Raw genomic sequence first — 16,444 nt, forward strand, 5'->3', positions numbered from 1 at the left:
CACTGCAAAGGGCTGTTGCCGCCATTTACTGACATTCGGTTGCTGGAAAGTGACCTTCCTTGCTTTGAGGTGACTCGATCTCCTGCAAATACCTGTGTCTCAAGGAACATTTGCACCCGTGACTGAATAAACTGAAAAAATACTCTAACAATTTTCTATAGAAGACTTTGCTGCTCAAAATAAGCTGTTGCATCCATTTGCTTCTGCCTTTACCAGTGTAACTGGCTCCAACGTGTCAGCGCTGCTCCATTGGGAGTGCAGCCACTGGGCTGCCTCTGGCCAGGCATGCGCGGTGCCTCAGTTTCCCTGGCTGCTGCCTGACCTTGGGCAAATCACTTACTCGTTGTGTACCTCACTTCCTTATCTCTAAACCAGAGGTAGAGGTGGCTGAGATGGTAATAGTACTTCCCTGCCTTGCAGCAGTGCTGAAAAGATAAATTCATTAATGAGACACTCATCTATCTGCTGTGCTGTGGGCTGTGTAGATAAAGAGACAGATGCAAGTGCATTCTGGCTGTGAGAAAAGACAAAATGTGATCCGTACGTAGAAGTGGGTCTGTATCGCCTGTTAACGTGTAGAGGAAAAAAATAAAACGCTGAAATAAGAGGACTGTGATTTTCTCCCTCTTTGTATTTATCCTCGCCACAAGTCTGTGAGCCATTTCAGTGTTCGAGGAAGTATGGATTAGCATCGCTGACGTCAGCCACCAGCGTTGTGTGCTGGCTTTCTGATAACCCCCCGCTGTGATGTGCAGCACCCTGGATTTGTTCTGGCAAACCTTGCACTGAAACGGTTTGAGCAAAATAGTTTATTATGTAATGTGCACAAATTACAAGCAATAATGAACCCTTTTGACTGATTTTGCACCCAGGAAAAGTCAGACTGTGAGAAAGCAAGTTATTGTGACAAACTATGATACAGTATTACAGGCTGGCCAAGGAAGAATTTTGGTATAAATCAAGTGTTTCTGTTTTCCTGGCAGCTTTATGAAATACATGCACTTATTTTCTGCTTTGAGCTACATGCTGTCCATCTGAGTCAGGCAAGTTGCCCCATGCTAGCCAAAAGGATTTGCTGCATGAGGCCTCTGTGAATTAGAAGGCAAGGGCAAATGTATATTCATGTATTCAACCAGCGGTACGGATAAGAACAGAAAAAACAAAGAAAAAAATACTTGAAAAAAAAAAAGTCTAGGAGAAGAGACTTCAAAGAGCCAAAATTTTCAAGTCCCAGCTGTGGCATAATTAGCATTAAATTTTGTAGCAGTCATTTGGGAGAGTAACCAGAAAATTGAATACAGAGGTAGTAAATGATTGGCATTGACGATATAGCATTTACCTGCAATAACTACAGTCATGGCTGCGTTAAGAATAGCATAAAGCTGTGGTAATCTCACATCATAATTCAGCAGCATTTCCAAAATGAAGAAGAGGAATTATACAGCTGCCTCCACAGAAGAGCAAACTCCGCCAGTCTCTCGCAGGCAGGAGCTCGTCTGCTGGGAAGCCAGCGGCGAGGATCAGACCATGGCTTTGCGGGGTTCTCCGGGTGATCTACGTAACGCAGACCGCACGGCAGCGCTGCTGCTGTGGCGTGCAAAATATCAGCCTTTCTCACTCGAAATGGAAGCTACGCAGCAGGAAGAAAAATAAGCTACATTACCAGCGACACTGGAAAACACGTGTGCGCCCACAGTCTGTCCATTTATTTCTGAGTATGTTGGTAGGTCTAATGAGAAATAGTCTCTCTCCCTACAGATCCTGTCTCCCTTATATGTCTGGATGGTGAGCTGCAGTGGACGTCTGATCAACACTCCATAGAAGAGATCACAAGCGTTTGATTGCTTCAGTTGACATGTTTACTTGGACTTGCAACGGGTCAATGTAACAGCAAGTTAGTGAAGTAAACGATATTGTTGTAAACGCTAAATTTAGGTCATTCAGTGCATCTGTATTAGGTATCCAGTGACACAGCTTGCACAAAGGAGAACTTACCTAACAGGAAAAGGAGTTTTTAGGCTGTTGCCAGGCTTCTTTAGTGCTCAGTATCCTTTCATATTTTATCCAATTATAATTAAATGGTGTTTTTAATCTTCAAAGCATTTTATAAACCTTACCTAATTAATCTTCACAACACCTCTATGTGGCAGGTAAGCATTCATTAAGTATTTTTGATTCATAATTAGGCACCAGCTAATCTTTTAAATAATTCAGTTCAGAAAACTTAAATGAAAAAAAATTAAATTTGTTCCCCCTTTGCCAAAACAATAGGACTACCATTATTGTTTAATCCAATGATGTCTCCTTCCATTTAGTTGGGGTTTGGAGAATCAACGAGTTTGATTGAACACTCTAAGGTTCGTTATAATTGCACAAACAAATCAAGCTTGATTGTTCTTGTCACTTGGGTATTGCACTGAAATTATGCTGTTAAAAATAAGTAGCACCATATGTGAGAAATGCATTGTTTTGGTTAGATGGAGATGGAAGGCTTTTTGGTATACTGTTGGTTGGTAGTTAAAGCATTGTCATTTTGCATCTGTTATCCACTCAAAACTTTACTTTGTCTTAGTTTTTTTAATTTCTTTGTAGTAAGTTAAAGTAAATAAGATTTTTTGTTTCGATCTGGGGCCAAACTCCACAGAAATCAGTTTACGTCAGGAATATCTGTAGTAGCAATTAAACCGGTGCCTGTCTTGTGTTTCTTTTAAGTACATGCTTCTGAACAATAGAGGCTGTAATTGTAATTTCTACAGAAGGCTTTTTGTATGCCTGAAAAACAAATAAGAAAAACAAAACCTCTTCATACCTACCATTATGATCTTGGAGTATTCACGTATACATGCCAGAAAGAGAATTACAGATGAAAACAGGAAATAATACCTTGAAAGTGTCACTTGCTTTTAAGTTCATAAAACAATTTGAAATCAAAGTAGGATTGGATTCAGAGCAAAACAAAAATTGAAACAAAATAAAAAAATAATAGTATGCAGTTGAGCTATTGTATTTTAATTGTGAGTATAAAATGTTCTGCAACAGGTTAAGTAGAGGAGGAAATTAAACCGAGCATGGGAAAAAGTAAATCTTCTTCTTCTCCAGGGGCTACAATATTAAGCATCATAAGCAGGTTAGATTTGACACACTTTAACATGACCTTGTTTTATACACCAAAGATTAGTATTTAAGCCTGTGTTTGAGCCTAGTGTATATATATATAAAAATAAATTTATATTGTTAAAAATGCACCTGTTGAGAAAACACTAGCCCTGACTGCATAACATGTCCTTATGCCACATTTACAATTGTACATGAATTTAGAGCATATACAAATTTGGAGACGGCTTTGCTCATTTAGAGAATTAAATTTCTGTAGGAGGATATTGGCAGTAATCTTGCTATACAGTCACAGGCAGGTAATATTATTGGGCATTTCCAAAACCGAGTGTCATGTCCGTAACTAACCTGTAGAAATCCTTGCTGCAGGATCGTGGATGCTAAAAAATTACAGTGACTGGGCTGGCTCATGGGAGAGAAATCCCTTTAAAGTCTCATACCACCCATGTCTGACTCCAGAAGCCCCTGAACCAGGGGTTGCTGGAGATTGATAACGTGCAAAACCGAAACTATTGCCCTGCTCCTGCCCTTCCCTCCGGACAACCACATTTGGCTGCCAGCAGGGACGAGCGCCTGGGGCTGCTGGACCTCTGCCATGGTGCAAGAGGTCACTTGGAGGCTCCTGCCATGCATGCCAACAGGATCGCAGAAAAGAAAGTGAACCCAAGTGAGGGGTTGCCTTAAGACTGGGAGGAAACCAGGAGTGAAGCAGTGGCTGCTCTGAGAGGCTGAACTTGAGCTGTTGGGATGTGGTGCTTTGCACGTATATGTGTGTGTGTGTGTGCATCTGTGTAAATGTATGTGTACGCACCTGGTATGTGCCCATCAGTCCAGGTAGTATGCATATTTTTGTATGCTTTCATGTATAAATACTGAACCATACATCTGGGCCATCTGTATTGATGGGTGTTGTGGGAGAATTGTTGGCTGATGAGGTACTCTGACATTTCAGAAGATGTGGAGACCAGTGAGACCAGTGTCTCACCTCGGCAGTGGGTGTGCAGTGATTTTTGTGGTCAGTGTGGTAACGTCTGTTTTAATCTCTCTGCTCAAGGACTATGGTACCACGAACCCTCTGTTTCAGAGGACGAGAGTTTGACAGTGACAGTTTTCCTAGTTGTCTAGGTTTTCTAGGTTTTTTTAATCCCTTTCTTTTTAACTTATCATTTGCTGTTTGCAATTGACTACTCAAAGCTGGAAATATTAACATTGCTTTGAGAAGTAATGAAGCCGACTCGTGCATGTGGTATCGAGAGTATTATTGCTGGCTCCAGAACCAGTTACTATTTGCATAATCACATTCTTAACTGATGTTTTCCTTAAGGTTGCAGAGTATAATCTATACTTTTTTACCCCCATGTAAACAAGGGGAAGAAGTGCATTTCCAGCTATGTTTCTGGCTTCATCGTGAGGCGTGAGCCAGCGTTGCAAGGCCTGCCTGTCGTTAGCATGGCGTGGCATTTGGATTTGCACTACAGTTAGCAGCATGCACCGCTCTTCTGTAATCCACAGATTGATCTTTTATCTGACTGTAGAGCAGATCTTCAATAACATTAGTGGGTTGTGTTCTTTCACATTTCTTTTTAGTATTCATTCCTTTCATGGGGCTTGCCCATATGTACATGTATACAGATGTATATGTATACCCCATATTATTTTAATTCAGAAGCCTGAATTTCTGTAACTGATGTATGTTTTTCCTATATTGACTGTTAGGTACTCCTCTGTATTTTTAATAGATTTTCTGTTGAGCTTTAATTTTTATGTCACTTCTGTTCTTTCTCTGAAGGTCATTTCACTACTAGGTCCGGCCATGTCTGTGCATTCTTTCTTGCTCCTTAGTACAGTGCCTTAATCTTAGTAAAAGCTTCCCTACGCTTTCCTCCTTTAGTGTTTTTGCCTTTCACAGTGAATTTGGCGTTTCTTGAAGAACAAACTGTTGTTTGTGATCTGTCGGCAGCAGCCTCAATACCTGGGGATACTAAATTTGCAAGTTTGTGTTGCTGTTCTACTAGGATTTGGTTTTGGATGGGGAAGTGGCTGTGGCAAAGAGTGCATGCCCGGGCTCTGGTAATTGCTGCGCCTCCTTCGGGAGCACAGGGGGAGAGGCGAGGAAGAAATAGAGGGAGGAAGGTCAGGATCATTCCTTACCCCCCAGAGAAATTCAACAGGCAAAGTCTAAATTGGAAAGCTCTTTCAATCAAAAGTATTTTGCCACTGGAGGAATAAGTTTATGGACAGCAGTTGGATTCAAAGGATGGAGAATTCATGAACACAATTCATGTTTTCACTCTCTTTGACGTAAAAGCTTTTGGGTTTTTCTTCTGTCTTTTTTCCCTTTGTTTTTCACTTGTTTGTTAAATTAGTGGATGAGAAGCAGCTTCTTAAGAGCTGTTATTCATTTTTCATTACAAAAATTGCTGTGCCTCTTAGGTGTGACATGGTTGTAGACTGAGGCTTTCATAACTTCTGTATGTGACACGGTTCTGCTCTCTGTTGAATACACTACTTTGGTTATGAAACTATATGCAGACGTGGCCACATTTTTATTGTGGAGCTTTTTTTGTGGCAAGGTTCAGAATACAGGTTTTGAGAGCGTGTCTGAAGGAGTCAGCTACCCCTGCCCAGGCACCGCAGCCAGTTTGGGGAGCTCACCTCCCTCGTGCCCACCCAGCACGTGCCGCTATTCTCTCCTGAGCTGGGCAGGACCACTAAATCTCCATTATGGTTTAAATCCCTTTTGAGCTCAATTGAGTGACAAGAATCCTTACCTGCTATTACTTTGAATTAAGAAGTTAATCTTATCCATCGATAAGCAGCTAATTGTATCTCGCCAGTATCAACAGAATATCACCAGCCATGTATTTTACAAGGTGCTGGAGTAATGCACTTCTTAACTCTCCAGCTGTATTGTCGGGCTTTATTTGGTCTCTTTTCTCTTCTATCTGTTCAGAATTTTTTGTCTTTGACTTGTTTAATTAAAATCAGCTCACACCAGCCGGGCTGGAATGTCCAATAATAACTGCTTATTAAGGAGTGGAAGCTGTGCAGTTATTAATTTAAATTATTTTGTTCCAGAGGTTTTGGTCAAATTAAATGGAAAACCAAATTAAACAATGATTTAATTAAGTGGAAGAGATAGAACGTAGAGGCAGATTTAGAAGGTGAAGATCTAAAAGAAGCATATTCTTCCAGTTGTGACATCTAACAGGTGTAATCCTTCATCAGCATAGCGAAGCAGAGATTTACTGTCATTCAGAGGATAATGAAGAAACCAACGGCAAGAATTATGTTACAAGATAAGAAACTAAACTAATGAATATAGCTCTACGAACCTGAATAAAAAACTCCAGAGAAGAGATTAAAAGAAACAAAGCATGTATTGTGGGAAAGAAATCTCATACAGTTGAGCATTAGTACATACTCAAAATTGCTGAAATACAATGACAAATTAAATAACTTCATAGAATATATATACATTTATAGAGCAACTTGTAAAAAACTTCATAATGAGTTGGGATATTCAAGGATGACCTGCCATGAAATGAATATTTCAATAATAATCATGCCAATTTGTTCACGTTAATTAGATTTATGGTTTGTGTATGCAGAGAGCTAGAAATCCCACAGAAGTAACAATTATCTCTTAACATTTCATTTAACTTTAGATTATTAAGATATACTTCTATTGTGACAAGTTCATAGGTCCATTTTGAATGGATAGGAAATGTTGTTTGCTAATTTCGAGAAGGTTCTCCAGCTAGGGTAGCATCACCTAATATTAAACTTCCTGGTACTCTAGGTGGAATATTTCATCTTTAAAGTCATTTATGGTAATTAGTTTATTATTTTCTGAATAATTTTGTTTAACAGTGTGTTTGAAATTATTCTAACCTCTTGCAGCTGGGCTATTTGAGATGGCAACGACTTTAGTTAGGGTCTCAAGTTGCTCTGGCAACAATGATTGCAAGTTAAATGTTATTGTCATGCATATTAAATATACATAAAACCAGATAATTATTGTTTTTTCTTTTTAGGGAGTAGTCTTATGTGGTAGAGCTTTTTTGCACTAGAAAGCCTTTAGCATACTTATGAAACTAAATAATACAAGAAATGGTAATAGTGGAAAAAGACTCAAATTTAGTTTTTCCTTCTGTATCACTAAAGAATCTCTTTTAATATTCATTTTTCTGATTTTTCCCTTCTGATTTCATAATAAGGACATATTCCTAATTCACAATAAATTATATGGGGAAAGAGTCAGGTTCCAGAACCCGTTCTTAAAGCAGCAGAATTACTTGAAAAAAGTATAACTTACGGTGACATATGTGGATTACTAAGTATCTCTCTTTAAAGTTTATGTTTGCATAATGCTCAGTCCATAGGGATCCTGGTCTCTGACTACTGCCCTTGGATATGACAGTACTATTATTATTATTATTATGGGAAAAGTGGTTTTCCCATTACAACACACCAGTCCCCATTGCAGTCTACTGGCTATGAGAGCATAGAGGTGGCTGGAAAGGAAAACTACATCAAAGGATTTATTCAAGTTCACCAGGGTTAGTACTTAAGTTTTACTGACTTCGACACATCTCGTTGGCATTTCTGCGGGCCTGTTGTTGATCATGAAACGGTACCATGCTGGTGGCAAGGAGTGGTCACAAACCAGGTCCTCAACTGCCGTTCGCTGCAGCTCCAGTGAGTCAAACCTGGTGCTGCGGTAGGGATTGCGGAGGACGCGGTGTCCCTCCGGCAAGCACTCGGGAGCTGGAAAGGGTGAAAAAGGACAATGATTACATAAGTTAATTCAAGTTAATTCAATTGGATACTCTTAATAACCACTTAAAGGGGGGTACATCCTCTTATGTTCAGATTCAGTTTAGAATTGGGCTAATTTTCAAGGCAAACACTGGGAAAAGACCAAATTTGGAATTAAATATATAAAATTGGGAGCTTGGTAACATAAAGATTTTACTTATCTAGATTTTCATCATATCTGAATCAGAACCAGAAACCTTAACCCTTTAATGTGATCTCACTCTAGTTTTAGGGATTAACATCTGAATTGCTCCTCCTCAGAAATCAAGTAATGTTTTGAGCTTCCAAAGCCTCGTGATCTTTGAAAATATTTTTTTTAATTTAGTTTACTATATGCATGAGCATTTTAATCATGATATAAATTGATGGTCAAGTATAAAGTGCACTTCACATACTTTTAAATACATATTTAGAATAATGAAAACAAGAAATGCTAAAACGAGAAAAACAAATGGTGAAAAACCAACAGTACAGGGTTTTTAGAAATAAGCTCAAGTTAGGCTTGCAAATATTCAAGCCACAGGCCAGACCCGCCTGAGGCATGTACCCATAAAGCCAAATACATCAGAGCTTCTGTGCATGCATCGCAAAGTTCGAATCAAAACTGCTGCCCCTCGACGTATGTTTGTTTACACGCCTGCCCTGTTTATTTTCATACATCTCTTGATTTTTTTACAGAATATTCAGTAGTTTCTTATCACCTAATAAAAAGAAGCCTTGCAGTGATTCTTTTAGAAGTGGTTTATTTTCAAGAAGCTGATCACGTAGAACAAAGGGCCTTTTCTTGGTTGTCTCAGCCATTTCTCTGTGAGGCAAAGTCCATTTTCGCTGCGTTGGCACTGCAGAGCGGGTCACAGGAGGAGACCAAGGTGGGGTTGCTCTGCTTTATGCATCAGCAACAGAAGGCTCAGCTAATTTCTTGCTGCAATAATCTTTAATTGTTAACGATGGTGTAAGAGGCAGAGAGCACATCGCAGGAATTGCACAACCTGGTTTCAGGAGCAAGCCTGGCAGTTAGCTAAATCACCTCTTTGCACTGTAAATAGAGCTTATTTATGTGACACTGTTGACAGAGAATAAGACCCCTCCCCATAATATCATTTTTCAAATGTCACTTTTCAGATTATAACTCTGCTTTAATATTATGCCAGTGGCACTCTGAAACAGATTTATCATTTTTATTTTATTGACAAGATACTCAGAAGGTCAAAGTCAATCCATTTATGGTACTATTTTTAAAGATTATTTTTATTGTGCCAAAGGCAAGGCAATGGTATAGAAGACAAATGGGGACAAAATGTAGCGTAACAGAGCCTTTATTGCAATTTTCAGGGAACTAAACTGTCAAAGCGATAGTGCAATTCCAATGCAAAATTCAGCTGAACTAATATAATTGCCTTTTTACCTAAAAAAGGAGTGCCCTAAGCTTTTCTTTTCTACAGGTAAGAGCCATTTTAGAGAGGGAACATTTGGAAATACTGCACCGCTAATTAAATCTGGGATCCGATTCCATCCCTCAGATGTCCTTTCTGGGGATTTGGGCCCAGCGGTGGGGACCACATGGAGACCGTCCTTTGCCAATTCCCAACCCAAGGGAATAAGTTACATTTCAGCCGACCAACTATTTTAAGCAAATGAAAAGTTTACCCTATATTTAAAAACCGTTAAAAAATGCAGGCCCTTGCTGACCCCTTCAATATCACTCAGTGCTTCAGGAGTGCTAATGGGAACAGGACTTTGGCTCGTGGTGCTTTTTGCTTGCCCTAAGTACCTCCTTTCTGAACAAAAGAATCTAAAAGTAAACGGCTGTTTGCACAGTATTGCCACAGGAATCCTGCCAGAGAATTGTAATATAATTAATAGCACTCAGTTTCTCAATAATAATAATATCAAATACTCCCTTTAAATGTAATTAATAACCTTCTGCTCAATATGTATTAGTTATAATCCAAATTCACACAACATGTTGTGGTCTTACCAATGATTAACTACTCTGTCTAAACAATGCAAATATATTAGACACTGAGACACAGCTAATTATTTTTCATCCTTTGCATAGTTTTGTTTGCCAAAGTTTAGAAAATGCTGTTTCGCATATTAACGTTAGAGGAGCTGAATGCTGCGGATGGGACTTGCAAAGGGCAGGGAGGGACTCGGAGGAGCACACGGGGGAGGCATGCAAGGTCAGTAAGGAGAGGGGGGTTCACCCATTCAATTTAACAGTATTTGGGATAAACGCCATGTGTTCACTCCCTAAAGAGCATATATGTGAAGCTCCGGCTCAAGCAGCCACCACCACTAAAGGTGTATTTTATTCTGCATTAAATGTCAGAGAATGTTTATATACCTGTGACTGGGTTTAGTTATGCTTGCAGGACGTCATCGAGGAGGCAGCAAGATAAATTGATCCGCTGTCAGCTCCCTTGGAGCCAGACTGACAGATTTTGTTCTCACCCTGATGCAGATCAGACCGAACCACGCCGGAGTCGATGGCAGTGCGCTGGCACGGAGCAGGAGGGAGCCCAAGCGAAAGCTTGCCCAGGTTTTGCAGCAAGCCATGAGCAAAACAATCCCTCAATTATTAAGTTTCCCTTGTAAAATGGTGCTTATTATGGCCTTAAGACAGAATCATTGTAAACTTTAACATGTAAATTGCAGGCCATGGTACAAGTTAATTACTACTGCCTTTCCCGGAGAAATAAATAAATAAAGGCATCACTGTAATCAGACCATATTATGAAAACATTATTTAAAAAAACCCCAAGAAGATACAGTTGAGCCCTGTTGGTTGTTCATCTGAGGGATGCCCACCTGTACCTTATGGTGACTGCAGCTACACTCTAATCAGATGAAGCCTTCCTCTTCATTTTTAATTCATGACAAAGTCAGATGCAGATGTCAAGTTTGTGTACAGTGATGAAGTGTTTAATATCACAATTGTCCCCTCTGTTGGGGGAAACAATAAAAGTCCACGTCCATGTCTTGTACGGAGTTGCTGTTACTCTCTGGTGTGCAGGCTAGGTTGCCCTTAAAAGGAAATATTTATTTCTTTACGTATGAGAAACCTATACTTTTAATTTAATCACCCAGCTTTATTCCTATAATTGCATCAAAAGGGCTTACAAAAAAAATGCTGGCTTTTCAGGGAGCTGAGTGCTCATTGTCATTATGACCATTCAGATTTCCTTCAGGAAGAAATTAAACTGTGCAGTGAGATTTTGTTGCTCTCAGTCCAGAGTATTGTTGGAATTAAATGTTGCACGGTAGCTGGTGCTTTAGTCTCCTGCAAAGAGCTGCTTCTTGAACCACCATCACCCTTGATATAGGCAAGGAGCTGTTGTTAAGACATAAGGATTTGTTCACTTCAGTAGATTTAAAGCGTTTTTTTTTTAAACCCAACAATTTTGTGGCAGCAACTTGTTGCAAAGAGACACTAAGTAGCTCCTTTTTGACACAAAAAGCAAACAAATAACAATACGTGTTGCAGCTGCTAAGTGAAAACGGCATTTGAATAACTCTAGCAGCAAAATAAAGCAAGTCCTGTGGGGAAAAATCTGTCTCCATTGAAGCCATAAGGAAAGTTGCTGTTAATGCCTGGAGGTCAAGATTCACCTGACGTTAACGTGCGGGAAGTTGTTATGTGCAAATGAAATGAGGGGCAGCCTGTGGGCTCGCTGGGAAGAGGAGAACCTCCTGCAGAAGGCAGAAGCATCCAGAAATATCTGATGGAAAATGAGCAGAAAGTGGATATCTGAACTGGTCTTTCATGCTGAAATACTATTTTGGACCTGGGGTTTGGATCTCAGCTAAAGGAAACATGGATGTGACCATGGCTGGAGGAAGACATGCATGTCAGTAGATCCTGGGGGCAGCAGCCCAGAAGCCAGTTCTTGGTGGGTTGCTCAATATTGTGCTGGGGAGGACAGAGGCTCCACAGGGCTATACCAGGGACCAGCCAAACAAGAGTCTGGAAAGGTGTTTTTAGGGCATTACTCTGGGATGCCCCCAGCACAGGCCCACACATTTAACACCTTTAAAAGCCTGCTGGCTGGAGCTTATTTCAAGCAGGTTGGTAGCTGGATGATCTGCAAGCAGCCGAGCCACCCATGCACTTCTGGAGCAGAGGCGTTGGTGGAAAAGATGCTGCTGTGGGGACCACCAGGCATTTGCTGAGGGTCCATCCGTCCCCACTGATGCTCATTGCCGTGGGAGGAAGCATCAGACGTGTGAGGGAGGGATGCCAGGAAAAATGGAGCGGCAGGCTGAAAACTTGAAAGGAAATAATTCACTAAACGTTTGCCTTTATTTCTAAAGGCAGGTGAGTGCGGGTGTGACAGAGCTCTACCTGTCGCTCTTGCTCCCAGTAAATATCAGTGCCTTATGTGGAGGAAGGTTTAAGAAGCTGTGAGATTTTGTTTGTTTGCTTTGAATAGCGGCTGCAAATCAAATAATATCAATAGGTGATGGCAGCTAGAAAACCCTGAAAGAAATATAGTCCTCAAGCCCAAGGTGCATGTTTGTTTTGGGCAAAGCAGTGCCAGCCACGCAATATATTTAAAGGGCATTCTAAAGCTCTGAGAAATAGCTGGCCGATCGCAAAATAATTTTTGTGTGGAGGGTGAATGAAAATCCAGTGACTGATCGAGGTAATACTAACCAACAGCACCATTTGGTGATGTGCTGTAATTGTTCTGTGACCGGGAAAGATATATTCCCAGATGCAGATTTCTTTCTCGCTGTCGTCCCCCACATCGTGGGAGCCCGGCTGGAGCTTTCCCCCAAAAACCGCAGCGAGCCTCGGGGCCAGGGAAGCGGGGCTGCCCGCTGGCTTTCACATTGCTTCGCTCAAAGGCAGAGAGAGGAGGTGCTGGGGAGCTTTTGAAGTACAACATTTGAGAATATGCACGCGTAGGTATATGTAAGTATGCATATGTGTATATGAATGTGTATATATATTTCAAATTATGTATGAGAATACTCGTATTTTTGACATTTGTATGACATACAGTAAATTTTTGAAGTCCCTCTGTGGCAGATTTTCAGATTTCCACTTTTTGTTTCTTACAATCCATAGTGGAACAAAACATTTTCCAGAGCATCTGAATTTCTTTTCACAGGAAAATTATGAAAGATTTTCATTTGGAAAAATAGGTCTGAAATGCCTAGGCTATTAAGCCGTAACTCCAAATTAGTTGCAGAAAAAGGATGTATTCACTTTATTCTCTTTCTGTTTTAGAGACAGAAGGAAACCTTGTAATCGCCAGCCACTTCCATGCCCAGTGGCTGCATTTCACTGATGTAGGAAAGCTCAAGTGAAAGATTCTGAAGATTTCAGTGTGTCAGTGCCATCCACTTCCCTGTGTTATGATTTACCATACGTTGAAAGAGAGTTTGGGCAGAAAAGGAAGGCACATGTTGGGAAAGGGAAATTCTTTCCAAGCTCTTAATGGATGTGTTCAAAATAACAGTAGAAGGCTCTGATCTGACAACATTTAACAATTTCTTTTGGCGGATGCAAGTTCCAGGTGAACAATAATCTGTTAATAGATCAGGCATTAGTAGCTAAGGAACATCTGACAGTTTATTACAGATGAAAGTTGCTGTCTTATTTCAGCTATACTTGCTAAGATTTTAATGCAATTATTCTGCATGCTGATGACAAAAATTTTATTCCTAAAAATATTCAGAGACAGGAATTTGTTGTGAATGTGAAAGTGATAACTACATAAAAATGCTTGAAACATGCATGCTCCTCTGGTAGGTAAAACATAATAATTTTATTAAAAACCTTCATAGCTAATAAATAAAGCTATTTTCAGATAACTCAGAAGCAGAAGAACCTCCTACTGAACTGAAATGATAAGGAGGCAAATTGTATAAACACCACGTACTCCTAATGGCCAGGTCTTGAACAAGTCATAATGCGTTCAGAAGACAAAATTGATAGAGATAAATGAACCATTCTGTAAAATGAATGTAATTATAGAATATTTGACCCAGGAAGAGGCTGAGCACCCGCTGAAAAGAATAAGACATTTTTCATACATATAATTTGTACTGAATAACAGACAGAATTAAGAAGAAGGAAAATCAAGCCAAGCAGGAACATGGTTTTCTAGGAGTCTGCTGCTTAATGCTTCCCCTTAGATATTACACTGTTTTGAAAATAAGGTGTCTTCTTGTAACCCAGGGAACTCAGCATCAATTAAAGACTCTTTCACATGTGTGTCTTACAGAGTAAGCACTCTTCTTTCGAGGCAGGCTTTAGACAGTTCAACTCTAGAGATCTGCTATGTTTGGAAACAAAACTTTGCCTGCAATACATCCTCCTGCAGTGCCTGAGTGTGATCCAAACACCAATGACAGAGGCAGTGATGTGGGAAGAGATCCCTTTCCTTCTTCCCTCAGTCCCATGGATGCTCTATACAACACCCTTGATATTTTGTACGTACAGTATATGTAACTGAAACTCTTACTAGAGATTGCTCCCATCAGGCAGGATTAGTGAGCTTATTGCTTAATGCTTTGGGAATTCTTTTTTTCTGCACAAAGGCAATAGCACGGGGCCCTGAGAGAAAGTGTAGTTGAAAAAAATCCTCCTACAATCTCAAGATGTTGTCTGTATGATGCATCTGAGTTTCATTTGCCTGGGAACAAGGTCACTTATCATCCTGGTCTTCTATGAAGTAAAGCAATATACTATTGACAAACCAAGGGCCAACGTTCAGTTCCAGAGAAAACAATTATTTATTCATGCTAGTATCACTTATCTTGGCTTGCATTTCTATTTTTAACTTGTGGTTTAGAAAGGAGGAATTGATTATATGAAACTTTTCTTCTAGTCTGTGTTCCCCCTGAATGCTTTACAGAATAATGAACTACATACAGCTCACACAGGAGGACGCAGATAGAGGCAGACATGCATTTCGCATGGGGCCAGAAGAGGTGCCAAGAGGGGCTGACAAAGTAGGTGACAACAAGAGGTCCCTGCGAGAAACGTGAGCAAAGTCTGAGGAACTTCTGGGCAGTTTAGTGTGGAGTTTGGAGCACTGTCACAGGAGATGTGCTGAAAAGGGCTTTCTTCAGTGCTCCATAAATAGAGAGGATGAAGGAACCAAGTATTTATTTTCAGGGACAACAACGCATGTGTGGCCGACTGACCTGGATGAGCCAAGAAGTTTCCAGCAGAAGTGTTGTCCTTTAAAATATTTCAGTCTCCAGGACTCGCTATCTGGCATCTCTCACCAACGTGGGCACAAGAGGGACGACACATGATCACATGGATAAAAAGCAACGGGCAGCTGGACAGGACAGGTGAAGTCTGTAGTTCCCCTGCTTTACAAAATATAGCCTCATCTATTGAATGTGCCAGTTAGTTAGAAAAAGCAACGAAGCCAAATTGTGTCAATTACTCTATTAAATTTTACCAAGTCTCATCCTCGCTAATTCTGGCTCAGCTTCAGAGCCAGGAAGGCTGAACATCTGAATATAGAAATCACTTACTATTGCTGTGTTAGAAGAGAATTAAAAACCTCATAAATTTCCTCAAGTTATCTCTAAGTTAATGATGATGCCTTTAAGGATTTCTGAGCAATCAATAAAAAGAAAATTATAATTATTGTTATTGATTGGTCTATTTTGCTCTCATCCCTCAGAATGAAAAAGTGAAACAAAATGAAAAGGTTCTTTCTTACCTCCTAATCTCAGTTGAACATACACTTGCAAATGTAGCTTTCCTAAATAGCAGTAGCAAAAACGAACTCACATGTTTTGATTTTCGAACCCACTGGGCTCTATTCAGATGGAAATTTGATTTTCATGGTTTACCCCTTTGAGAGCCTGAGCTGTTTCCATGCCTAAACTGCGATGCAGGCTAATTACAATTTGCGAGCCACACATTTTTCCAGACTGCTCCCATGGCAAATGCTGAATTTTGGCCACATTTCCCCCCACTTCTTCAATTTAATTCTGTATATGGATGATCTAGCGTTGGGGAAAGAGTCACCACTAACTTATTGCCAGTATATCCAGGATGCAGCAGAGACTGGTGGAAAGATAAGGGGACTCCGACTGAAGGCAGCTTAGCGCTGCCAAATGCCACATTCGTGTGTGTGTCCTGGGTGTTATTTAGTTCCTAATGTATGCAGGGTGACGAGGCAATTTTTCCTGCTACTGTTTTGCTGTTATTCATCGCTATTATTCATTCCATTCACTGGCACAATAGTGGTTTCGGCAGCTGCACACTCCTCACACGTTTATAATGGGCTTTTCTGTCAGGGTTTTGACATTTAGGAAGAATGGTTGGGTTTGCTCTTGTCTTTGGAGTAAGGCTTTATTCGTTACTGTTCTGCAGCAATGTACATGGACACGCTCCACTTCCCAGCTAACGCACAAACCTGGTAGGATTTCACCACCTTCCTACCAAAATTCAGGTCTTCTTTGACCCTGTCCTTCATCCTCTCATAGGCTGCTCACTCTTCGAAACTTGGAAAGAATTGATGCAAAACAG

The 16,444-nt window shown here is 40.4% G+C and overlaps 1 protein-coding gene across 1 annotated transcript in view; it reads right to left on the reverse strand.

The window, feature by feature from the left end:
• The window catches only part of LOC127018516 (von Willebrand factor D and EGF domain-containing protein-like), a 191,759-nt gene that overhangs the window by 145,358 nt on the left and 29,957 nt on the right, over positions 1-16,444 (reverse strand). The window contains exon 2 of the mRNA XM_050900208.1: positions 7,700-7,884. Coding sequence (XP_050756165.1) covers positions 7,700-7,884 — 185 coding nt within the window. The remainder of the gene's footprint in view (positions 1-7,699; positions 7,885-16,444) is intronic.

Source organism: Gymnogyps californianus, chromosome 7 (assembly GCF_018139145.2).
Source record: "Gymnogyps californianus isolate 813 chromosome 7, ASM1813914v2, whole genome shotgun sequence".
In the NCBI taxonomy this organism is placed as follows: Eukaryota; Metazoa; Chordata; class Aves; order Accipitriformes; family Cathartidae; genus Gymnogyps; species Gymnogyps californianus.